The following is a 24,773-nucleotide window of genomic DNA, read 5'->3' as shown; positions in this document are numbered from 1 at the left end:
TGGTAACTTCCCTTTGCTCCTGGTTGGTCGTCCTTCTTCACTGACATGGTAACTAGATGGTAACTTCCCTTTGCTCCTGGTTGGGTCTTCCTTCTTCACTGACATGGTAACTAGATGGTAACTTCCCTTTGCTCCTGGTTTTTGTCCTTCTTCACTGACATGGTAACTAGATGGTAACTTCCCTTTGCTCCTGGTTTTTGTCCTTCTTCACTGACATGGTAACTAGATGGTAACTTCCCTTTGCTCCAGGTTGGGTCGTCCTTCTTCACTGACATGGTAACTAGATGGTAACTTCCCTTTGCTCCTGGTTTTTGTCCTTCTTCACTGACATGGTAACTAGATGGTAACTTCCCTTTGCTCCTGGTTTTTGTCCTTCTTCACTGGCATGGTAGCTAGATGGTAACTTCCCTTTGATCCTGGTTTTTGTCCTTCTTCACTGGCATGGTAACTAGATGGTAACTTCCCTTTGCTCCTGGTTTTTGTCCTTCTTCACTGACATGGTAACTAGATGGTAACTTCCCTTTGCTCCTGGTTTTTGTCCTTCTTCACTGACATGGTAACTAGATGGTAACTTCCCTTTGCTCCTGGTTTTTGTCCTTCTTCACTGGCATGGTAGCTAGATGGTAACTTCCCTTTGCTCCTGGTTTTTGTCCTTCTTCACTGTCATGGTAACTAGATGGTAACTTCCCTTTGCTCCTGGTTTTTGTCCTTCTTCACTGACATGGTAACTAGATGGTAACTTCCCTTTGCTCCTGGTTTTTGTCCTTCTTCACTGGCATGGTAACTAGATGGTAACTTCCCTTTGCTCCTGGTTTTTGTCCTTCTTCACTGACATGGTAACTAGATGGTAACTTCCCTTTGCTCCTGGTTTTTGTCCTTCTTCACTGACATGGTAACTAGATGGTAACTTCCCTTTGCTCCTGGTTGGTCGTCCTTCTTCACTGGCATGGTAACTAGCATGGAAACCTCCCTTTGCTCCTGGTTGGTCTTCCTTCTTCACTGACATGGTAACTAGATGGTAACTTCCCTTTGCTCCTGGTTGGGTCGTCTTTCTTCATTGACATGTTAACTAGATGGTAACTTCCCTTTGCTCCTGGCTGGGTCGTCCTTCTTCACTGACATGGTAACTAGATGGTAACTTCCCTTTGCTCCTGGTTGGGTCTTCCTTCTTCACTGACATGGTAACTAGCATGGTAACTTCCCTTTGCTCTTGGTTGGGTCGTCCTTCTTCACTGACATGGTAACTAGATGGTAACTTCCCTTTGCTCCTGGTTGGGTCGTCCTTCTTCACTGACATGGTAACTAGCATGGTAACTTCCCTTTGCTCCTGGTTGGGTCGTCCTTCTTCACTGACATGGTAACTAGCATGGTAACTTCCCTTTGTTCCTGGTTGGGTCGTCCTTCTTCACTGACATGGTAACTAGCATGGTAACTTCCCTTTGCTCCTGGTTGGGTCTTCCTTCTTCACTGACATGGTAACTAGATGGTAACTTCCCTTTGCTCCTGGTTGGGTCGTCCTTCTTCACTGACATGGTAACTAGATGGTAACTTTCCTTTGCTCCTGGTTGGGTCGTCCTTCTTCACTGACATGGTAACTAGCATGGTAACTTCCCTTTGCTCCAGGTTGGGTCGTCCTTCTTCACTGACATGGTAACTAGCATGGTAACTTCCCTTTGTTCCTGGTTGGGTCGTCCTTCTTCACTGACATGGTAACTAGCATGGTAACTTCCCTTTACTCCTGGTTGGGTCGTCCTTCTTCACTGACATGGTAACTAGCATGGTAACTTCCCTTTGCTCCTGGTTGGGTCTTCCTTCTTCACTGACATGGTAACTAGATGGTAACTTCCCTTTGCTCCTGGTTTTTGTCCTTCTTCACTGACATGGTAACTAGCATGGTAACTTCCCTTTGCTCCTGGTTTTTGTCCTTCTTCACTGACATGGTAACTAGCATGGTAACTTCCCTTTGCTCCTGGTTGGGTCGTCCTTCTTCACTGACATGGTAACTAGCATGGTAACTTCCCTTTGTTCCTGGTTGGGTCGTCCTTCTTCACTGACATGGTAACTAGCATGGTAACTTCCCTTTGCTCCTGGTTGGGTCTTCCTTCTTCACTGACATGGTAACTAGTTGGTAACTTCCCTTTGTTCCTGGTTGGGTCTTCCTTCTTCACTGGCATGGTAACTAGCATGGTAACTTCCCTTTGCTCCTGGTTGGGTCGTCCTTCTTCACTGACATGGTAACTAGATGGTAACTTCCCTTTGCTCCTGGTTTTTGTCCTTCTTCACTGACATGGTAACTAGATGGTAACTTCCCTTTGCTCCTGGTTGGGTCGTCCTTCTTCACTGACATGGGAACTAGATGGTAACTTCCCTTTGCTCCTGGTTTTTGTCCTTCTTCACTGACATGGTAACTAGATGGTAACTTCCCTTTGCTCCTGGTTGGGTCGTCCTTCTTCACTGACATGGTAACTAGATGGTAACTTCCCTTTGCTCCTGGTTGGGTCTTCCTTCTTCACTGACATGGTAACTAGATGGTAACTTCCCTTTGCTCCTGGTTTTTGTCCTTCTTCACTGACATGGTAACTAGATGGTAACTTCCCTTTGCTCCTGGTTGGGTCGTCCTTCTTCACTGACATGGTAACTAGATGGTAACTTCCCTTTGCTCCTGGTTTTTGTCCTTCTTCACTGACATGGTAACTAGATGGTAACTTCCCTTTGCTCCTGGTTGGGTCGTCCTTCTTCACTGACATGGTAACTAGATGGTAACTTCCCTTTGCTCCAGGTTGGGTCGTCCTTCTTCACTGACATGGTAACTAGATGGTAACTTCCCTTTGCTCCTGGTTTTTGTCCTTCTTCACTGACATGGTAACTAGATGGTAACTTCCCTTTGCTCCTGGTTTTTGTCCTTCTTCACTGACATGGGAACTAGATGGTAACTTCCCTTGGTTTTGGTCTTCCTTCTTCACTGACATGGTAACTAGATGGTAACTTCCCTTTGCTCCTGGTTGGGTCGTCCTTCTTCACTGACATGGTAACTAGATGGTAACTTCCCTTTGCTCCTGGTTGGGTCGTCCTTCTTCACTGACATGGTAACTAGCATGGTAACTTCCCTTTGCTCCTGGTTGGGTCGTCCTTCTTCACTGACATGGTAACTAGATGGTAACTTCCCTTTGCTCCTGGTTGGGTCTTCCTTCTTCACTGACATGGTAACTAGATGGTAACTTCCCTTTGCTCCTGGTTTTTGTCCTTCTTCACTGACATGGTAACTAGCATGGTAACTTCCCTTGGTTTTGGTCTTCCTTCTTCACTGACATGGTAACTAGATGGTAACTTCCCTTTGCTCCTGGTTTTTGTCCTTCTTCACTGACATGGTAACTAGATGGTAACTTCCCTTGGTTTTGGTCTTCCTTTTTCACTGACATGGTAACTAGATGGTAACTTCCCTTTGCTCCTGGTTGGGTCGTCCTTCTTCACTGACATGGTAACTAGATGGTAACTTCCCTTTGCTCCTGGTTGGGTCGTCCTTCTTCACTGACATGGTAACTAGCATGGTAACTTCCCTTTGCTCCTGGTTGGGTCGTCCTTCTTCACTGACATGGTAACTAGATGGTAACTTCCCTTTGCTCCTGGTTGGGTCTTCCTTCTTCACTGACATGGTAACTAGATGGTAACTTCCCTTTGCTCCTGGTTTTTGTCCTTCTTCACTGACATGGTAACTAGATGGTAACTTCCCTTGGTTTTGGTCTTCCTTCTTCACTGACATGGTAACTAGATGGTAACTTCCCTTTGCTCCTGGTTGGGTCGTCCTTCTTCACTGACATGGTAACTAGATGGTAACTTCCCTTTGCTCCTGGTTGGGTCGTACTTCTTCACTGACATGGTAACTAGCATGGTAACTTCCCTTTGTTCCTGGTTTTGTCGTCCTTCTTCACTGACATGGTAACTAGCAATGGTAGCTTCCCTTTGCTCCTGGTTGGGTCGTCCTTCTTCACTGACATGGTAACTAGCATGGTAACTTCCCTTTGCTCCTGGTTGGGTCTTCCTTCTTCACTGACATGGTAACTAAATGGTAACTTCCCTTTGCTCCTGGTTTTTGTCCTTCTTCACTGACATGGTAACTAGCATGGTAACTTCCCTTTGCTCCTGGTTGGGTCGTCCTTCTTCACTGACATGGTAACTAGCATGGTAACTTCCCTTTGTTCCTGGTTGGGTCGTCCTTGTTCACTGACAAGGTAACTAGCATGGTAACTTCCCTTTGCTCCTGGTTGGTCGTCCTTCTTCACTGACATGGTAACTAGATGGTAACTTCCCTTTGCTCCTGGTTTTTGTCCTTCTTCACTGACATGGGAACTAGATGGTAACTTCCCTTGGTTTTGGTCTTCCTTCTTCACTGACATGGTAACTAGATGGTAACTTCCCTTTGCTCCTGGTTGGGTCGTCCTTCTTCACTGACATGGTAACTAGATGGTAACTTCCCTTTGCTCCTGGTTGGGTCGTCCTTCTTCACTGACATGGTAACTAGCATGGTAACTTCCCTTTGCTCCTGGTTGGGTCGTCCTTCTTCACTGACATGGTAACTAGATGGTAAGTTCCCTTTGCTCCTGGTTGGGTCTTCCTTCTTCACTGACATGGTAACTAGATGGTAACTTCCCTTTGCTCCTGGTTTTTGTCCTTCTTCACTGACATGGTAACTAGCATGGTAACTTCCCTTGGTTTTGGTCTTCCTTCTTCACTGACATGGTAACTAGATGGTAACTTCCCTTTGCTCCTGGTTTTTGTCCTTCTTCACTGACATGGTAACTAGATGGTAACTTCCCTTGGTTTTGGTCTTCCTTTTTCACTGACATGGTAACTAGATGGTAACTTCCCTTTGCTCCTGGTTGGGTCGTCCTTCTTCACTGACATGGTAACTAGATGGTAACTTCCCTTTGCTCCTGGTTGGGTCTTCCTTCTTCACTGACATGGTAACTAGCATGGTAACTTCCCTTTGCTCCTGGTTGGGTCGTCCTTCTTCACTGACATGGTAACTAGCATGGTAACTTCCCTTTGTTCCTGGTTGGGTCGTCCTTCTTCACTGACATGGTAACTAGCAATGGTAGCTTCCCTTTGCTCCTGGTTGGGTCGTCCTTCTTCACTGACATGGTAACTAGCATGGTAACTTCCCTTTGCTCCTGGTTGGGTCTTCCTTCTTCACTGACATGGTAACTAAATGGTAACTTCCCTTTGCTCCTGGTTTTTGTCCTTCTTCACTGACATGGTAACTAGCATGGTAACTTCCCTTTGCTCCTGGTTTTTGTCCTTCTTCACTGACATGGTAACTAGCATGGTAACTTCCCTTTGCTCCTGGTTGGGTCGTCCTTCTTCACTGACATGGTAACTAGCATGGTAACTTCCCTTTGTTCCTGGTTGGGTCGTCCTTCTTCACTGACAAGGTAACTAGCATGGTAACTTCCCTTTGCTCCTGGTTGGTCGTCCTTCTTCACTGACATGGTAACTAGATGGTAACTTCCCTTTGCTCCTGGTTGGGTCTTCCTTCTTCACTGACATGGTAACTAGCATGGTAACTTCCCTTTGCTCCTGGTTTTTGTCCTTCTTCACTGACATGGTAACTAGATGGTAACTTCCCTTTGCTCCTGGCTGGGTCGTCCTTCTTCACTGACATGGTAACTAGATGGTAACTTCCCTTTGCTCCTTGTTTTTGTCCTTCTTCACTGGCATGGTAACTAGCATGGTAACTTCCCTTTGCTCCTGGTTTTTGTCCTTCTTCACTGGCATGGTAACTAGATGGTAACTTCCCTTTGCTCCTGGTTGGGTCGTCCTTCTTCACTGACATGGTAACTAGATGGTAACTTCCCTTTGCTCCTGGTTTTTGTCCTTCTTCACTGACATGGTAACTAGATGGTAACTTCCCTTTGCTCCTGGTTTTTGTCCTTCTTCACTGGCATGGTAACTAGATGGTAACTTCCCTTTGCTCCTGGTTTTTTTCCTTCTTCACTGACATGGTAACTAGATGGTAACTTCCCTTTGCTCCTGGTTTTTGTCCTTCTTCACTGACATGGTAACTAGATGGTAACTTCCCTTTGCTCCTGGTTGGTCGTCCTTCTTCACTGACATGGTAACTAGATGGTAACTTCCCTTTGCTCCTGGTTGGGTCTTCCTTCTTCACTGACATGGTAACTAGATGGTAACTTCCCTTTGCTCCTGGTTTTTGTCCTTCTTCACTGGCATGGTAACTAGATGGTAACTTCCCTTTGCTCCTGGTTGGGTCGTCCTTCTTCACTGACATGGTAACTAGATGGTAACTTCCCTTTGCTCCTTGTTTTTGTCCTTCTTCACTGACATGGTAACTAGATGGTAACTTCCCTTTGCTCCTGGTTTTTGTCCTTCTTCACTGGCATGGTAGCTAGATGGTAACTTCCCTTTGATCCTGGTTTTTGTCCTTCTTCACTGGCATGGTAACTAGATGGTAACTTCCCTTTGCTCCTGGTTTTTGTCCTTCTTCACTGACATGGTAACTAGATGGTAACTTCCCTTTGCTCCTGGTTTTTGTCCTTCTTCACTGACATGGTAACTAGATGGTAACTTCCCTTTGCTCCTGGTTTTTGTCCTTCTTCACTGGCATGGTAGCTAGATGGTAACTTCCCTTTGCTCCTGGTTTTTGTCCTTCTTCACTGTCATGGTAACTAGATGGTAACTTCCCTTTGCTCCTGGTTTTTGTCCTTCTTCACTGACATGGTAACTAGATGGTAACTTCCCTTTGCTCCTGGTTTTTGTCCTTCTTCACTGGCATGGTAACTAGATGGTAACTTCCCTTTGCTCCTGGTTTTTGTCCTTCTTCACTGACATGGTAACTAGATGGTAACTTCCCTTTGCTCCTGGTTTTTGTCCTTCTTCACTGACATGGTAACTAGATGGTAACTTCCCTTTGCTCCTTGTTGGTCGTCCTTCTTCACTGGCATGGTAACTAGCATGGAAACTTCCCTTTGCTCCTGGTTGGTCTTCCTTCTTCACTGACATGGTAACTAGATGGTAACTTCCCTTTGCTCCTGGTTGGGTCGTCTTTCTTCATTGACATGTTAACTAGATGGTAACTTCCCTTTGCTCCTGGCTGGGTCGTCCTTCTTCACTGACATGGTAACTAGATGGTAACTTCCCTTTGCTCCTGGTTGGGTCTTCCTTCTTCACTGACATGGTAACTAGCATGGTAACTTCCCTTTGCTCCTGGTTGGGTCGTCCTTCTTCACTGACATGGTAACTAGATGGTAACTTCCCTTTGCTCCTGGTTGGGTCGTCCTTCTTCACTGACATGGTAACTAGCATGGTAACTTCCCTTTGCTCCTGGTTGGGTCGTCCTTCTTCACTGACATGGTAACTAGCATGGTAACTTCCCTTTGTTCCTGGTTGGGTCGTCCTTCTTCACTGACATGGTAACTAGCATGGTAACTTCCCTTTGCTCCTGGTTGGGTCTTCCTTCTTCACTGACATGGTAACTAGCATGGTAACTTCCCTTTGCTCCTGGTTGGGTCGTCCTTCTTCACTGACATGGTAACTAGATGGTAACTTTCCTTTGCTCCTGGTTGGGTCGTCCTTCTTCACTGACATGGTAACTAGCATGGTAACTTCCCTTTGCTCCAGGTTGGGTCGTCCTTCTTCACTGACATGGTAACTAGCATGGTAACTTCCCTTTGTTCCTGGTTGGGTCGTCCTTCTTCACTGACATGGTAACTAGCATGGTAACTTCCCTTTACTCCTGGTTGGGTCGTCCTTCTTCACTGACATGGTAACTAGCATGGTAACTTCCCTTTGCTCCTGGTTGGGTCTTCCTTCTTCACTGACATGGTAACTAGATGGTAACTTCCCTTTGCTCCTGGTTTTTGTCCTTCTTCACTGACATGGTAACTAGCATGGTAACTTCCCTTTGCTCCTGGTTTTTGTCCTTCTTCACTGACATGGTAACTAGCATGGTAACTTCCCTTTGCTCCTGGTTGGGTCGTCCTTCTTCACTGACATGGTAACTAGCATGGTAACTTCCCTTTGCTCCTGGTTGGGTCGTCCTTCTTCACTGACATGGTAACTAGCATGGTAACTTCCCTTTGCTCCTGGTTGGGTCTTCCTTCTTCACTGACATGGTAACTAGTTGGTAACTTCCCTTTGTTCCTGGTTGGGTCTTCCTTCTTCACTGGCATGGTAACTAGCATGGTAACTTCCCTTTGCTCCTGGTTGGGTCGTCCTTCTTCACTGACATGGTAACTAGATGGTAACTTCCCTTTGCTCCTGGTTTTTGTCCTTCTTCACTGACATGGTAACTAGATGGTAACTTCCCTTTGCTCCTGTTTGGGTCTTCCTTCTTCATTGACATGGTACCTAGCATGGTAACTACCCTTTGCTCTTGGTTGGGTCGTCCTTCTTCACTGACATGGTAACTAGCATAGTAAACTTCCCTTTGCTCCTGGTTGGGTCTTCCTTCCTCACTGACATGGTAACTAGCATGGTAACTTCCCTTTGCTCCTGGTTGGGTCGTCCTTCTTCACTGACATGGTAACTAGCATGGAAACTTCCCTGAAGCAGATTCAGTCACCCACAGATTCTGACACATTCATTCTCGTTTTCATTCAGTTCAAAATATTCCCAGTGTTCTTGGTGACTTTTCTTGGTGACTCTTTGAAGGGATTACTTTAGAAGTTTGTTATTAAATTTCCAAGTTCCTGGGGCTGGGGATTGGATAACTTTTGATTCTGTGTGGTCAGAGAACACCCTCTACATCACTTGCTTCCTTTCTGACTTACTGAGCTTCGGAGTGGCCTGTCCTTCCAAGTGTCTCGCCCTTCAGTGAAGACGAACATGACCTCAGTCTTGGGTGCTTATTCTCTGAGTGTCCATTAGGTCACGTGTCAGGTCTCTCATGCCCTCCCTGATCTGTCCACTGCCGCAGACAGTGGTGGTTGTGGCTTCGCCTGTCTCTTCAGGTCCTTTCTCTGACTGACACCAGCCTGGCTGCCCCAACCGGCCACAGCTCACCTGCCCACATGGCTCCTCTGGAGCCTTCGGAGGTCCGCACAGAGGCACCGCCCATCTGAGACCCTCTCCTGGTGATGTCCTCGCAGCCCGAGGTCGTCCACCCTGCTCTCTGCCTCTCTCCAGCGGCTCCTGTTCCTCTGGTCCCGTCTCACTCCTGGGCCTGGCCGGCTGCACAGGGGTCTGTTTCCGCCCGGATCTGCCGACCTTCCGGCCCCTTTCCAGCTTTGGTCGAGGGACTCAACTGCGCGTGTGCTGTACGGTTGGGCGATCACTTTAAAGATGGGCTTGAGAGCCAGGCCAGTCCCTGTGTGGGGGCCAGGGACACAGAAGGGGAGTTCCGGGACGTCCCCTTCCAGGCCTCCCTCACATGCCCAGCCTGCAGGGAGCAGAACTGGGACCCCTGCTCTGTGCCACCTGCCTCTCCGGGGCCAACAACTGCTTGGCGCGTCTGCCCTGGCGCGTCGGCTCCCTGAGGAAGGCCCCAGGCGTTTCAGACGGAGCCAGCCTGCGAGTGTCGAGGGCGCCCAGCAAGCCCGCCGCGGTCCTGCCAAGTGCCCGTTTCCTTGGCTCAGGAAGGAGGAGCCTGTGGGCAGCAGGCGGGCTGGGCCACAGCGGCTGGGACGAGTCCTGTGACACCCTCAGCGTCTCTCCCCAGTCCTGCTCCTGGCCACTCGACCTCCCAGTCATCGACAGGAGCAGGGTGGCCACCCCAGTTGCTGCCCCCCACTCCCTTCTGCCTGGTCTCGTGGTCTGCGGCCAGCTCCTCACCCAGAGGGGCCCAGGCTGCAGCGCCCCCTGGCGGCTCTGGGCTCCCCACAGGTCCTGGTGGGGTCCTCGGGCACCACAGTCCACTCCTCCAGGTGCTGTCCCTGGGCAAGCTGGCAACAGGGGCTCCAGAGGCCACGTCAGCCTCCCGCCCAGCTCCGCCCCCTCCCCAATCTCGGGGTCCCCACATCCGGTGTGACTGGGAGGTGCCGGGGACACGTCTGTGCTCCCCAGGAGCCGTGGCTGAGAAGACAGCAGATAAGCAGGCTCCTGAGGGCTGAGACCCACCGTGCCCCCTACGGCCCCCAGCTGCCTCCACGGGCTGTCCCAGGGCGGGAGGCTGGTGAGCCCAACCCACTTGGCCACCTGTCAGGCTGGACATGCTGCCCTTCGGGGTCCTGTCCCTGCACCCTGCCCAGGACCCTGGCCCCCACCTGCCTGTGCCGCTCTCCCTGCTGGAGGCCCTGGGGACAGGGAGCTGCACCCACTGGGGCTTATCACCCAAGGTCTGACCGCACAGGGCAGAAGCAGGGCACCTCGGAGCAGAGCTGGAGGAGCCCCTGCGTCCAGATTCGCCTGTAGAGCCACCTCCACCCCGGCGGGCGCCGAGGGCGGACAGGCATCTGCAGAGCAGCTCCACTCGCCAGGACTCGAGGGGCGACCAGCGGACAGTTTCCATGTGGCTTCTTCCACCGAGTGTGAGCTTTGAGATCAACTCCAGTCGCCGTGCATGGTGGCCCAGGTTGTGGCGCTCCTGCCTGCCTGCAGCCCTGCTGTGCACAGGGAGGTCTCCGCGGCCAGAGCTGTGGGTAAGTTCGAGCAGGCTTGCTGACAGCCCCACGTGGGCCTCCTGATCCTGGCGGGCCTGAGTGGGTGTGACCAGCTCTGCTGGTCATCTGCTCTGAGGAAGGTGCTAGCTTCCATCGAGGGGAGCAGCCCAGGCACCCTTCCCAGGTCCCCCGTGTGGGCCCTGTGGCCACAGGCCTGCACTCACGGAGGACAGTGCGGGGCCCCTGGCCCGGGGGTGTTAATGAGCCTGTGTCCTGAGCTACTGTGTCTACACCTGTGCCCCTGCTCTGTCTGTGCTCACGCAAACTGGCACAGCTCTGCTGAGGACATCTTGATGGCAGGTGTCCCAGGCACAGCCCACCAATTCCTCCTGGGCTCGAGTGGACTTGGCCGGCATGTCCCTGTCCTGCAGCCAGGACCCCTCCCTCGTCCCCTCCCCACCTCCCTCTGCAAGCTGAGAGAGGTTCCCTCAGCAGAACCTGGACACTGCCCCGGGGCTTCTGGGTGAGTGGGACGAGCTTGTCTTGGGCACGTTGACCCTGCAGGACTCAGGAGTGGCACCTGGGTCTGGGCGAGGGAAGAGGGTTCTGCTCAGCATGGGCAGAACAAGAGGCTCCAGAGGCGACCAGGGACCAGGTGGCTGGGGCTGAGGTCCATCCCATCTCCAAAAAGTGGGAGGCCAGCAAGGTCCCTGCCTGCAGCCTGCCCCTTGCCCCTTCTGTGGCTCCAGGGACCCTTGGACTTGGCCCACCCTCTTCCCAGCACTTCCAACTCCAGGGTCCCTCCTGGTGGTCCCCCCAGGGCCCTGTGGACCTTTGGGTCTCAGCCCTCTGCTCCAGGCCCAGGGTGGCAGGGTGCAGGGCTTCCTGTCCCCAGTGCCCATCCCTAGGGCACCCGGGTTCTGTAGGGCCTGCCTGGGGTCCTAAGCTGGAATCAAGAGTGCCTGGCGTGAAAACCTCTGCGCTGACCAGGCTGCTCACGTGGGCCTGCGGTGGGGTGGGAGGAGCCCAGCTCTGGGTGGCCACGGAACCGGGCTGGGAGGCGGGGCCGCCTCAGGCTGTGGCTGGCAGGACCTCTGGTTCCCAGGGCACCACTGTCCTGCTCAGGAGTCCTGGCCTCTTGCCCTGGTAGGGACCCAGCACCTAGTGGAAGTGGGCCCCCTGCCATCCACCTGGGAGCCTGTGGTCTCCTCTGGGCCCTTCTGGAGAGATGGGAGAGTGGGCTTTCCCAGGTGCACAGGAGCCCTTGTGCCCGCACCTCGGGAGCCAGCCTTTGGCCACAGCCCAGGGCAGCAGCTTCCTCTGCAGTAGACAGTTGCGGTGGCCACAGCAACACGGCAGGCTGAGGGAGCAGATCCAGACCACAGCTCCCTGGGGCCGATGCCCCTCCCACTGTGGCGTCTGAGCGCCTCGCCCTGCTCTCACCAAGGGGGACCTACGGGAGTCCAGTGGGAGGCTTGAGGTTGACCAGGCCCCACCGTGCGCCCTGCTGCCAGAGCACAGGACCCCTGTTCTGGTTTCCCAGGGCGCACAGCTCCCAACAGGCCCCAGGGGAAGGGCCTGGCACTGAAGGGACCTAGGCTCCCAAAGCCTCCCAGCCAGAGCCTTCACCCGACACAGCTGCTGGGGCCCCTGTGATGGACACACGCGCCCCTCGCACACACTCTGAACTGCCCCAGGGAGAGCAGCCCTAGTCAGCATGTCCGGCTCTTCCCGGGTATCTCGTTGGCTCAGTGATGTTTTTGGAGGGAGGTTGCACAGGATGCTTGTGAGTCTGCAGCACTGACCTGGCTTCAGGACCTGGGTGGTCACTGCATGGGGCCAGTGGGCTGCCTACAGACCCCCAGTGAATTGCAAGTTCTGTAATCACAGGCATGCCCACAAGGGACAAGGTCCCCAGGGCCACCCACTCAGCAGCCCAAGCAAGTGGACCTTGCATTCCTGGAGGACAGAAACCAGGCCCCTCCCGGCCCACTCACTGCAGGACAGCCAGCAGGCTGTGATCGCAGCCCTAGAGCCACACGCGCCGTGACGTTGAGCGACCTGGCTGTTCTTCCTGCAGGTTCTCAGCATCAGAGCACTGTGGGAACTGCACCCTGCCCTCCTGCTGACCACACCCTGGGGACACTGGTCTTGCTGCTAGGCTCTCATCTGCCTTTAGTCTCTCAGCAAGTTGTGGCCAGTTCTGACGGCAGCCAGGGTTGTTCTGGAACAGCACCCACAGCTGCTCGATGACGGGGACACAGCTCCAGGCAGCTGCACCCTGCACCTGCTCCCTGGCTGTGCTGGCCACACAGTGATTGGGGGCCTGAAGCTCAGCCCCTGCTCCCTGGCTGCAGGTGACCGCCAGGCCCGGGCAGCAACCAGAGGCTGCCACAGAAGTCAGACCTGCCAGTGAGCAGGCGTCCCGGCACTGAGCTGAGCCCAGCTGAGCCCACTGTGAGCAGGAGGGTCCTGTTGTCCCGGGAGCCCTGACCACGAGCCAGCGTGCAGACCTGCCGAGGAGCAGGGCGAGCCCCCGGCGGCCTCCCTCTCCGTCTCAGATGCCAGCACGTCCGCCGCTGGCCTTGCTGGTCTGTGCCCTGACTCCAGGTCAGCGTCAAGACACAACAGTCCAATGGCACAGGAGACGGTGACAGTCCTCAGAAAATAGTTTAATATGTACAGACGATCAAGACGGCACAGAGGCGCGCACTGCAGAGCAGGCAGCAGAGCCCCCTGGCGGCGCCCGGGTGACGGCCAGACACCAAACAAACCAGACCGCGACGCGTGTGGAGGGGCACAGGCAACACTGTTCCTCTGGGGCGGAAAAGGCGCACAGGACAACACAACGGCTTTGGAATGCTTCTCTCCTGCGGGCAGGGGGCGCACAGCGGACCACCAGCCTGGGCTGCCTCCGCCTGCGCCTCTGGCCCACAGCCGGGGCTCCCGGGGGCTCCTGCAGCTGCCCAGGGTCAGAAGAGGGGCCGGGAGCCCTGGCTCTCAAACTCGGACCAGGCGTCGTTGAGCTCCATGAAGATCATCTTGGCGTGCTGCTCGTACGGCTGCCCTGCGGCCTGCGGGGTGGATGAGAGCCGTCTGCCGGCCACTGCCCACTGCCCGCCAGCAGCCCCGCGGGACGCGCACACCGCACACTCACCTTGTCGGGGTGCACGACCAGCACCGCACGGCGGTACTGCTTCTTCACCTGCCCCGGGGTCACCAGGTCGGCCATGCTCACGGGAGTCCAGCGGCTCTCCCCGTCCCACAGCACCGTGTGCAGCGTGGACAGCAGTGCTCGGATGTTCCGCTCCTTGCCTTCAATCCAGTCCAGGAGCTGCAGGACAGTGGCCTCAGCCTTGGGCAGCCCTGCGGTGCCCAGGGATGGACAGCGGGCCCAGGAAGCATGTGGGGACTGCTGTGTGGGGCAGGTGGCTCCTGGGGAAGCCCACCTGAGGCCCACGCACAGTGCCCCGGGGGTCCTGAGGTGAGGCTGGCCTTTCCCCTCACACGTCCCCTAAAGACCAGGAACCTAACAGACCAGACCCCTAACAGACCAGACCCCTAACAGACAGGACCCTAACAGACCAGGCCCCTAACAGACCAGGCCCCTAACAGACCAGACCCCTAACACACCAGGCCCCTAACACACCAGACCCCTAACACACCAGACCCCTAACAGACAGGCCCCTAACACACCAGGCCCCTAACAGACCAGACCCCTAACAGACCAGACCCCTAACACACCAGGCCCCTAACACACCAGACCCCTAACAGACAGGACCCTAACAGACCAGGCCCCTAACAGACCAGACCCCTAACAGACAGGACCCTAACAGACCAGACCCCTAACAGACCAGACCCCTAACACACCAGGCACCTAACACACCAGACCCCTAACAGACCAGACCCCTAACACACCAGACCCCTAACACACCAGACCCCTAACACACCAGACCCCTAACACACCAGACCCCTAATAGACAGGCCCCTAACACACCAGGCCCCTAACAGACCAGACCCCTAACACACCAGACCCCTAACAGACCAGACCCCTAACACACCAGACCCCTAACAGACCAGACCCCTAACACACCAGACCCCTAACAGACCAGACCCCTAACAGACAGGACCCTAACAGACCAGGCACCTAACAGACCAGACCCCTAACACACCAGACCCCTAACAGACCAGACCCCTAACACACCAGGCCCCTAACAGACCAGACCCCTAACACACCAGGCCCCTAACACACCAGACCCCTAACAGACAGGCCCCTAACACACCAGGCCCCTAACAGACCAGACCCCTAACAGACCAGACCCCTAACACACCAGACCCCTAACAGACAGGCCCCTAACACACCAGGCCCCTAACACACCAGACCCCTAACACACCAGACCCCTAACAGACAGGACCCTAACAGACCAGGCCCCTAACAGACCAGGCCCCTAACAGACCAGACCCCTAACAGACCAGACCCCTAACACACCAGACCCCTAACAGACAGGCCCCTAACACACCAGGCCCCTAACAGACCAGACCCCTAACAGACCAGACCCCTAACAGACCAGACCCCTAACAGACCAGACCCCTAACACACCAGACCCCTAACAGACCAGACCCCTAACACACCAGACCCCTAACAGACCAGACCCCTAACAGACAGGACCCTAACACACCAGGCACCTAACAGACCAGGCCCCTAACAGACCAGACCCCTAACAGACCAGGCACCTAACAGACCAGACCCCTAACAGACCAGACCCCTAACAGACCAGACCCCTAACACACCAGACCCCTAACAGACCAGGCACCTAACAGACCAGGCACCTAACAGACCAGACCCCTAACAGACCAGACCCCTAACAGACAGGACCCTAACAGACCAGGCCCCTAACAGACCAGACCCCTAACAGACCAGACCCCTAACAGACCAGGCCCCTAACACACCAGGCCCCTAACACACCAGACCCCTAACACACCAGACCCCTAACAGACAGGACCCTAACAGACCAGACCCCTAACAGACCAGGAACCTAACAGACCAGACCCCTAACACACCAGGCACCTAACAGACCAGACCCCTAACACACCAGACCCCTAACAGACCAGACCCCTAACAGACCAGACCCCTAACACACCAGACCCCTAACAGACCCTAACAGACCAGACCCCTAACAGACCAGACCCCTAACACACCAGACCCCTAACAGACCAGACCCCTAACAGACCAGACCCCTAACAGACCAGGCACCTAACAGACCAGGCACCTAACAGACCAGGAACCTAACAGACCAGGCCCCTAACAGACCAGACCCCTAACAGACCAGACCCCTAACAGACCAGGCCCCTAACAGACCAGACCCCTAATAGACCAGGCACCTAATAGACCAGGCCCCTAACAGACCAGACCCCTAATAGACCAGGCACCTAACAGACCAGGCCCCTAACAGACCAGGCCCCTAACAGACCAGAACCCTAACAGACCAGGAACCTAACAGACCAGACCCCTAACACACCAGACCCCTAACACACCAGACCCCTAACAGACCAGACCCCTAACACACCAGACCCCTAACAGACCAGACCCCTAACAGACCAGACCCCTAACAGACCAGACCCCTAACACACCAGACCCCTAACACACCAGACCCCTAACAGACCAGGCACCTAACAGACCAGGCACCTAACAGACCAGGCACCTAACAGACCAGACCCCTAACAGACCAGACCCCTAACAGACCAGGCCCCTAACAGACCAGACCCCTAACAGACCAGGCACCTAACAGACCAGGCACCTAACAGACCAGGAACCTAACAGACCAGGCCCCTAACAGACCAGACCCCTAACAGACCAGACCCCTAACAGACCAGGCCCCTAACAGACCAGACCCCTAATAGACCAGGCACCTAATAGACCAGGCCCCTAACAGACCAGACCCCTAATAGACCAGGCACCTAACAGACCAGGCCCCTAACAGACCAGGCCCCTAACAGACCAGAACCCTAACAGACCAGGAACCTAACAGACCAGACCCCTAACACACCAGACCCCTAACACACCAGACCCCTAACAGACCAGACCCCTAACACACCAGACCCCTAACAGACCAGACCCCTAACAGACCAGACCCCTAACAGACCAGACCCCTAACACACCAGACCCCTAACACACCAGACCCCTAACAGACCAGGCACCTAACAGACCAGGCACCTAACAGACCAGGCACCTAACAGACCAGACCCCTAACAGACCAGACCCCTAACAGACCAGGCCCCTAACAGACCAGACCCCTAATAGACCAGGCACCTAACAGACCAGACCCCTAACAGACCAGGCCCCTAACAGACCAGACCCCTAATAGACCAGGCACCTAACAGACCAGGCCCCTAACAGACCAGACCCCTAATAGACCAGGCACCTAACAGACCAGGCCCCTAACAGACCAGGAACCTAACAGACCAGGCCCCTAACAGACCAGACCCCTACAGACCAGACCCCTAACAGACCAGACCCCTACAGACCAGGCCCCTAACAGACCAGACCCCTAACAGACCAGGCCCCTAACAGACCAGACCCCTAATAGACCAGGCACCTAACAGACCAGGCCCCTAACAGACCAGACCCCTAATAGACCAGGCCCCTAACAGACCAGGCCCCTAACAGACCAGGCCCCTAACAGACCAGACCCCTAACAGACCAGGCCCCTAACAGACCAGACCCCTAACAGACCAGGCACCTAACAGACCAGGCCCAAGCATGTCCAGGATCCAAGGAGACCCAAATGGCACTGGTGTCCCTTGCTGCCCACCCAGCTCCCCAGTGCTGTACCAAGACCCTGGTGCTGACAGTCGGGGCCAGCTGACCTCCAGGGCTACGCCCACTGGTCCTGGCAGGGCACAGTGGGCACCCACCTTCAACTTGAGCGGGTCCGTGTCTCTAACGAGGTCCTGCTTCCTCATCTCCGCCATGGTCTTTGGTCCCTTCCTGTCTGACTTGGAGGAGAAGCCTTGATTGGACAGCAGATCTTCAAAGTCATTCTCTGAGACCTTTGGCTTCTGGGCTGGAAAGACACAGGGGTTTTTAAAAACACTGGTCCGTTCTGTTGTCACCCACTTCTACTTGCTTCCTGGGTGGGACTTCTGTCCTGCTGCCTCGGCAGGAAAGAAACTGGCCCCAGAGGCCCTCTGTCAAAAGTAGCCTGGAGGCTTGTGCTGGGAGAAGGCCACAGGGTCCCTAAGAAGGTGGCTGGTCAGAGGCGACACCTCCTCCCCTGTTGGGGCACCACGGCCAGCAGCTCCAGGGTAACCGGCTCCACCTGTGGTCACCCTGGGGGAAGACCATGTAAATCACACCCCCCAACGGGCAGGGGACTCACCAAAGCTGGGTGCACGGACGCCCCTCTCTTCTCGGCCCCCGATCACACTGAAGTTAGTGGTGTAGGTGGGTCTCGGCTGTGAACCGGCTTTGGGTGGAGGCTTGGCCTGGGGGGGCCATGAGGTGCCCTGGGCTGGTGGCCGACTTGTCTGCCAGGAGCCACTGCCTTTGGGAGAAGGGGCCGGTTTGGGAATGAAGCCACCGGGAGGGAAGCCCGCAGGAGGACCTGGGGAGAGGGCACAGGGCGCTTGCCAGGCCAGGGGCCGCCACCGTCCACGGCCACCCGCTCAGCCAGCGCCTCCCTCCAGCTCCCGCTCCTCCCTCAGGCGGGACAGGTGAGCGCTGCGGAGCAGCAGGTTCTCATCAGACACCAGGAGAGGCCCGTCCAGCAGGGCCGCCTCGGGCGGCCACCTCCCAAAGCCCCTCCAATGAGCTCATCGGCGCCAGGGAGGCCGGGACGCTCCTGTGGGCGGAGAGGCCCAGCACCTGCACCCGCTGCCCCGCACGCCTGGTACAGCCCAGCGGCCACCTGCAGCACCCTCTGGAAACAGGCCCAGTGGGGACAGTGGAGGCCCGTGGTGAGGCTGCTGAGCACTCCTGCAGAGGCCGTTTGTGCGACCCTCCCTGCTGGGCACCTCGGGGGTGGCGACTCGGCACCCCAGCTGCTGCGCCCCCCTGGCTGGAACCTCCGGCCATTCTGCTTGGTTTTGACGTTCTAAGCGCCTCCCCCTCAACCTGTGGCCAGGGCGCCACCCGCCGAGGCCAGAGCCTCCTCTGGGCTGCAGGCTGTGCATCTCTGCGCTGTGCCTCAGCGCTCGCCTGTCACCTGGTGGGAGGTCGAGGCCAGCCCGCGTGCGGCCGGGAGCCCAGGCTCCGGCTCCGTCTGCGGGGTCTCAGCCGGTGGGCCCACCTCTGCAGAGCCAGGTCTCCCCCCCACTTGCACCGCCTTCTAAGTGAACGTGGTAACGGTGTGTCCCTCGACGGAGTCCCCGCTGGGGTTCTGGGAGGAGCTGCGTCAGGCCTGCAGGCCCTCGAGGTGGGCCCGGCCTGTGGACCCCACCTCCTGCCCCGGCCCACGCTTCTCTCCGTGCTCTCCTGAGGTTTCAGCTCCAGGTTCCGTTGAGTCTTCTGGGGTTTAACCTCGAGGTTGCTTTCAAGTGGCTGCGAACAGCGTTCTCACTGGCACAAGGCTTCTGTGCTGCTCTTGCACCCTGTGCCCTTGGTGAACATGAGGTTCTAAAAGGCTCCCGGCGTCCCCTGCACATGTGCCCTGTCCCTTCTGGGGGGCACAACATCTACCGTATTCTGTTGCCTCAGGGCTGGGTCTCCTGTGAGGGTCAGGAGAACACGCGACCCTGTCCCGGCGTCAGGCCTGCCACGCGGGCTTGGAGAGCTGCGGCGAGGCCCTGGCTTCAGCTGCCACTCTGCAGCCCCGACGACAGGCGAGGTCCCCTCCAGCGGCCACAGCAGACTGCTCCCTAGGCGGGCGCTGAGCCGGCTGCACCCTGCATGAGGCTGCGCATGGCGGGCAGCCTCCCCAAGCGCACAGATGCCGCGAGCTCAGGTCTCCTGGAGGGTTTGTGCTCCCGTGGGCACTGGCCTGCCTGGACTGCACCATGGCTGTGCAGAGCCAGCAGAGAAGCGTCCCCAAGCCCTCCAGAGACCGTGTGGAGCTGCTGCCCTCTGAGCCACATGAGCACTCAGTGCGCAAGGCATGGACGGAGAGCGTATGCCCGTGCCACGTGCTCACCGTGGCCCCTGAGGAGCGGGAGCCTCCACAGATGCGATGCCCGGTGCCTGGACTGTGGGTGCTGTGTCCGTCTCTGACCTGGCAGAGCTGTGTCAAGAACCAGAGTGGGGCTGGGGCCGCAGCTCAGTGGCAGAGCGGAGCACTTGCCCAGTGTGAGCGAGGCCCTGGTGCGTCCTCAGCACCACCACAGAAAGCAACTGAACAAAGAGGAACCAGAGCGGCTCGTGTCCCTCCGTGAGCTGCTTGGGCCTGGCCTCCTCCAGGTGGAGGCGCTCTTCTGCCCTGAGGCGCGACTCGCTGGTCCCCACCTCTGGCTCCAGCCTGGCCCAGTCCCCCGCCACCGAGCCTGCAGCCACGCAGAGCCTCCACTGGGAAGACGGCCACAGCAGTGCAGGAGGGCCTGTGCTCTGCGGCCCTCGAAGGGGACAGAGGAGTGGGCATCCCCAGCCACGATGGGGGCTCATCCAGGCTCCTCGGCTCCACTTCCTTCAGGGTTGCCACTTTCCGAGGGCGCGTGAGGAAGGGTCCCAGGTGACAGCGCAGCGAGCTGGAGGCCAGCTCTGAGCAGAAAGGTGCTGCCTGGAGCAGTGCCCTCCTCCCACAGGCGTGGGGCGGGGACGGCCATCCCAGAGCCCCGCCTGCACCCAGACCCGGCACCTGGGCCACACAGGGAGGCACAGGCACGGGCAGCGGACACAGGAAACCTCAGGACACCGCGCAGGAAACGTCAACCTCTGGGCAGAAACCGGGTGACGGCAGAACCCGTCCAGGTGTGCCCTCTGCAGCAGAGCAGCAGGAGCCCAGGGCTGGGCACGGCAAATGGAAGGAGCCGGAAAGGGCACTGGGACGGGCCGCAGGATGGTGCGGCTCCAGGGGTGGAGACGCAGAGCAGCTGAGCCCCAGCCACAGTGCCCCGGAGGCCACCCACCTGGAGGGCCCGTGCCCAGCGGACGAGGGACACGAGGGCACACTTGCCCTTCTTTCTCAGAGCTATGGGAGAGTGGCCCCAGGCAGTGGCCTGCAGGACCTGGGGAGAGGCGTCGCAGGTGAGCCCGGCACGGGCGTCAGGCGTGAAGCTGCACAGCCTCCCGCAGCTCCAGCTCGCCTGCCCTTCAGGTGGGAGGCGGGCTGCGCTACAGCTGAGCACCAGGCCCAGCCAACCCCACGCGGGTTAGGAGCTGACGGAGCCCCGGGGCTGCACCTTACCTTGGAGGCTGGAGCTGAGGTCGCCTAGGTCGGCAAAGGGGTCCAGGCTCTGAGGCTTGGTCTGGCTGGGCTGCAGGCCGGGTGGGTCTGGCTGGCCTCCTGGAGAGAAAAGGGGGCCTGCAGAGGGCAGAGGGCAGAGGGCATCAGACGGGAGCCACCTAGAGAAGACCTGTCCAGTTCTGCTGCGCCGGATCCCCGGACTTTAGGCCCCCTGGATCCAGCCTTTGTCTAACAGCCTCGTTCACCGGTAGGGGGACACACCAGGCACAGCTCAAGATGCAAACACACTTGTCCAGGCAGTGCCCGCTGCCCAGACTGTTCCTTCTAGAAAGTGGCAGAACCACTGGTACTGAGAGCCGGAGCACAGACGGAGACTGAGGGAGGACTGCGAGTTTGAGGCTAGCCTCCGCAACGAGCTGGACTAGGGAGAGCACCTGAGCTCAATCTCCAGGACCAAGAAGGAGAAAGCACCAAAATGCCCAGGGTTCTGCTCCTGTGTCAGCATCGCCTGCTGGACTCCAGCTGTCCGTGAGTCATTCTTCACACCGTGTGCAGTTCGACATGGTGTGGGGCATTCCTTTACTGTAAACCTGAGAATATCTTAAATATGAAAACAAGAAATAACTACTGTACACCCCCTGGAAGAAATATTATGCATCCAAAGCAACAGCCATTCCTGAATGAAGAGCCTGATAAATCAACCAAAGGTTTCATTCCCCATGAGAAAAGAGAGAGAGTAGGAAATAACCCTCAAGGAAATACAAACAGCCAAAATCATACAAAACAACGCTTGACCTCGTTCATAAGGAAGAGATTCAAGTGAAAAGCACTGATGGATGGTCTCTTAAATGGTGAAGCATTCTTAGAGCCACCATCCAGCTGTGGTGAGAAACCAGGGACAGGACTTGCTCCTGCACAATTAAGTGAGTAAGTGCACCCAAGGGGACACACCAGTGGCCTTGTCCACAGAACGTGCTGGCCCACGGCGTGCCAGCAAGGTGGACCGTGCCGGCCACAGACAGACACTCGCCAGCCCGACCACTCCAGGTGATGCCTGGCCCCACAGGGCATGGGACTTGGGCTTAGGCCACTCCTCCACGGGTGCAGCGGGGCCGTGGGACGCAGGAAATGCAAAGCTGCAGCACCACAAACAAGTGTGCAACCCACAGCACGTGGCGTGGAGTTGTGTTCCACAGCACACCCGCCCCAGAGGACAGGACCAGCACAAGCGCGGGGCACGGTGGCCGCTCAGCAGGGCCGGGGACCCTTCCTTCCTGGGAGGAGGGTGTGGGCTCTGCTGAGGTGGAGGGAGAGGCCCGAGGCGACCGTGCCCTTGGAGCCCAGGCGACGTGGCTCACCTTCTGCGGCTGGCGTGGGGGCTGGCCCAGGCACCGCAGCCTCGGCCCAGGCGTCCCACCCGCCCAGCAGATCCGGGTGGCTGGAGGAGGCTGTCACCTTGCTGGGCTCTGCCGGCAGACCCCCTGAAGGAGACAAGAGGGCGTGACTGGGGCGTCCACACCCACCCCGCTCGCTGCGCGCTCACCCTTGTCCCCTGGAAGCGAGCGGGAGGGGTGCCTGGCCCAGCACAGCTGCCCAGCACACCACAAGATGCCCGCTCTGGGAGAGCCAGAGCCGAGGCTGGCCACCCTCTTCCTGCTGGGCGGTGGGATGAATCATGCAGCCACTGACTGGCCAAAACTGACCAACAGAGCGGCAGGAGGAGCAGGGGACAGCAAGGGACCAAGAGAGCTGGCACCTGCAGAGCCCCGAACCCGCCTTCCACCTCTCCAAAGCCCACCTGGCCCATGGTGGCCACATCTGCCCAGTCCCCTCCTGGAGGGCAGGGTCCATGGCCATGCACAATTCCCCCAAGGGTCCAGAGCCAGTCTTCCCATCCTACCCAGCCCCACGGGCCACTCCTGCTACCCCAGGGCCTCCCTGCAGACACTGGCCTCAACACGCCAACTGCCTCTTCTTGGCCCCTCCTGGTCCCTCTACCCTCACCCCATGAAAGCATCAGGCGAGTGGCCCTTCTGGCTCACAGCAGTGGTCCTGGGGTCAGAGACAACTTGCAGAAAGGACAGTGGGCACCACAGGGCCCACAGCCTGCCCCAGGTCTGAGGGGACAGCTCAGGCAAGGTCAGGAAAAAGAACCAATGCCTCCTGACCCCACGAGTCCTGCCAGACCTGGGAGCGGCCCGACTGTGGGAAAGGCACCAAGAAGCAGGCCCCTGCCCAGCACCCCAGAGGGGAGGCTGGGGTCCCTCCGCCCCCAGCTCACCCAGGCGCAGGAAGGTGGCGCTGCAGGACGGGGGCGGGGCGCTGTGGGCGGCAGGGAAGGCAGCAGGGGTGGCTGCCACGCAGTCGGGGCCAAGGAGCTCCCCCAGGAGGTCGGGCGAGGCGCAGGGCTGGGCGTGGGCCTCCGCGGGAGGCGGGAGCGGGTCGAAGGGGTCCGCTGCGGAGAGACGGCAGCATCAGCTCTCTTCTGGGAGCTGCCAGGGCTCACCCTTCAGGCCTTCGTGCTCCACAGGAGGTGGTCTCAGCCACACAGACGGCCACCCAACTGCCCTCCCTGGATGCACGGCCATCCTGGGGACACAGCCATGCTGTGAGGACAGAGCTGGGGGGGACGGCCGCACGCAGCGGGCCTGCAGACGAGGGGATGCCCCATTCTACGCGGTGGCAGCGCTGAGGCCACTGGCCCACGGGCCGCAGAGGAGCGTACCCGGGCGAGGGGCCCCGGCTCGCGGGGTGCGCTGCAGGCTCTCCGGAGCGGCCGGGCTCGCCAGGAGCAGGTCGTCCGGGGACCCCTCTGGAGCGGGAACGGGTGGCCCCAGCAGGCGGCTGAGCAGGTCGGCGTTGCTGGAGGGGGCCTGCGAGGGAGGCCCTGGCTCTGGGTCCGCCTCCGAGTGCAGCCCCAGGAGGTCCACACCCTCCTCCTGCAGCAGGGGCTCTGGGGGCACTGCCGAGGACCCCACTTCCAGTGTCAAGTCCTGCTGGCCGGTCCCCGAGGCCAGGCTGGCTGTGTCCTCGCCAGGGAAGGTCGGCTCTTCATCCGAGGGTCCGCTTCCCTCTCCGTCCGCGACTGGGGCAGATGGACTCTCCTTGGGAGAGGTATTTTCTACACCAGTGTCTGCTTCTTTCTCTTCTGTGAAAATACAACAGGCCACGGGCCAGTGGACCCACGGGCTGCTATAGCCAGGAGGCTGGGACAGGCCGATGCTGACAGCGTCTGGGCAGAGCCCAGGCTGCAGCCCTGATGGCCACACGGTCAGCACCAGGGTCCCCACACCCACCCTGGTGACCGTTCTGGGGCACTGTCCATGGGACAGACATGAAACATGGCCCAAGGTCTGGGCTGCACACCAGCCTGGTGCCCAGCACCACACAGCCCCCAGGGGTGGCGACACACCTCCAGCCTCAGCAGGTCCAGTGCCACACTGGATCCCCTGCAGAGTGGACTCTGGGAGCCAGTCTAGTGGGGGACACCTCTTGGGGGGATGGTGTCGCTGGGTGTCCCCTAGGACATCAGGAAGGGTCACTGGGGGGGTGAGAGGTCAAGGGCTGGGCCTGGGAACCTGGTATGGGCTCCAGGAAATAAGGGGCACAGGCACTCCTGTGGGATGGGGACCCCGTAACTCGGTGTCCTGCTGAGGCCTCTTCCCTGGGCCCTAAACTCCCCTGGGCAGGGGCCTGTGGGGACCAATCATCAAGACCTCAATCTCAGGCCAGTGTCCACAGCACTCCAGGCTTTGTGGGCACTATGCTTTCTTAAAGAGAGAAACTATTCTTGTTCTGTGAGCCATTTAAAAACAGGCCAGCTTGCAGGTCTCCAGCCCTCGGAGGTGGCCATGGCTCTGCCCTTGACCAGTCCCCATGGGGTGTGCCC

At 57.3% G+C, this 24,773-nt stretch overlaps 1 protein-coding gene across 5 annotated transcripts in view; it reads right to left on the bottom strand.

Annotated features, from left to right (window-relative positions):
• Positions 1 to 13,201: 13,201 nt before the first annotated feature.
• The window catches only part of Gak (cyclin G associated kinase), a 49,171-nt gene continuing 37,599 nt past the window's right edge, over positions 13,202 to 24,773 (bottom strand). For 2 of the 5 annotated variants that reach the window (XM_047566347.1, XM_047566351.1), the window contains 8 exons: positions 23,610 to 24,032; positions 23,166 to 23,339; positions 22,243 to 22,365; positions 20,885 to 21,001; positions 17,930 to 18,154; positions 17,466 to 17,614; positions 13,708 to 13,884; positions 13,202 to 13,624 (listed from right to left, as the gene is read on the bottom strand). In XM_047566347.1, coding sequence (XP_047422303.1) covers positions 13,523 to 13,624; positions 13,708 to 13,884; positions 17,466 to 17,614; positions 17,930 to 18,154; positions 20,885 to 21,001; positions 22,243 to 22,365; positions 23,166 to 23,339; positions 23,610 to 24,032 — 1,490 coding nt within the window. In that variant the 3' untranslated portion in view covers positions 13,202 to 13,522. The remainder of the gene's footprint in view (positions 13,625 to 13,707; positions 13,885 to 17,465; positions 17,615 to 17,929; positions 18,155 to 20,884; positions 21,002 to 22,242; positions 22,366 to 23,165; positions 23,340 to 23,609; positions 24,033 to 24,773) is intronic. The other 3 variants (XM_047566348.1, XM_047566349.1, XM_047566350.1) reach the window with 3 other exon arrangements.

Source organism: Sciurus carolinensis, chromosome 10, assembly GCF_902686445.1.
Source record: "Sciurus carolinensis chromosome 10, mSciCar1.2, whole genome shotgun sequence".
Classification (NCBI taxonomy): Eukaryota; Metazoa; Chordata; class Mammalia; order Rodentia; family Sciuridae; genus Sciurus; species Sciurus carolinensis.
Note: the sequence above shows the minus strand (reverse complement) of the source record. Positions and strands in the feature narration are given on the sequence as shown.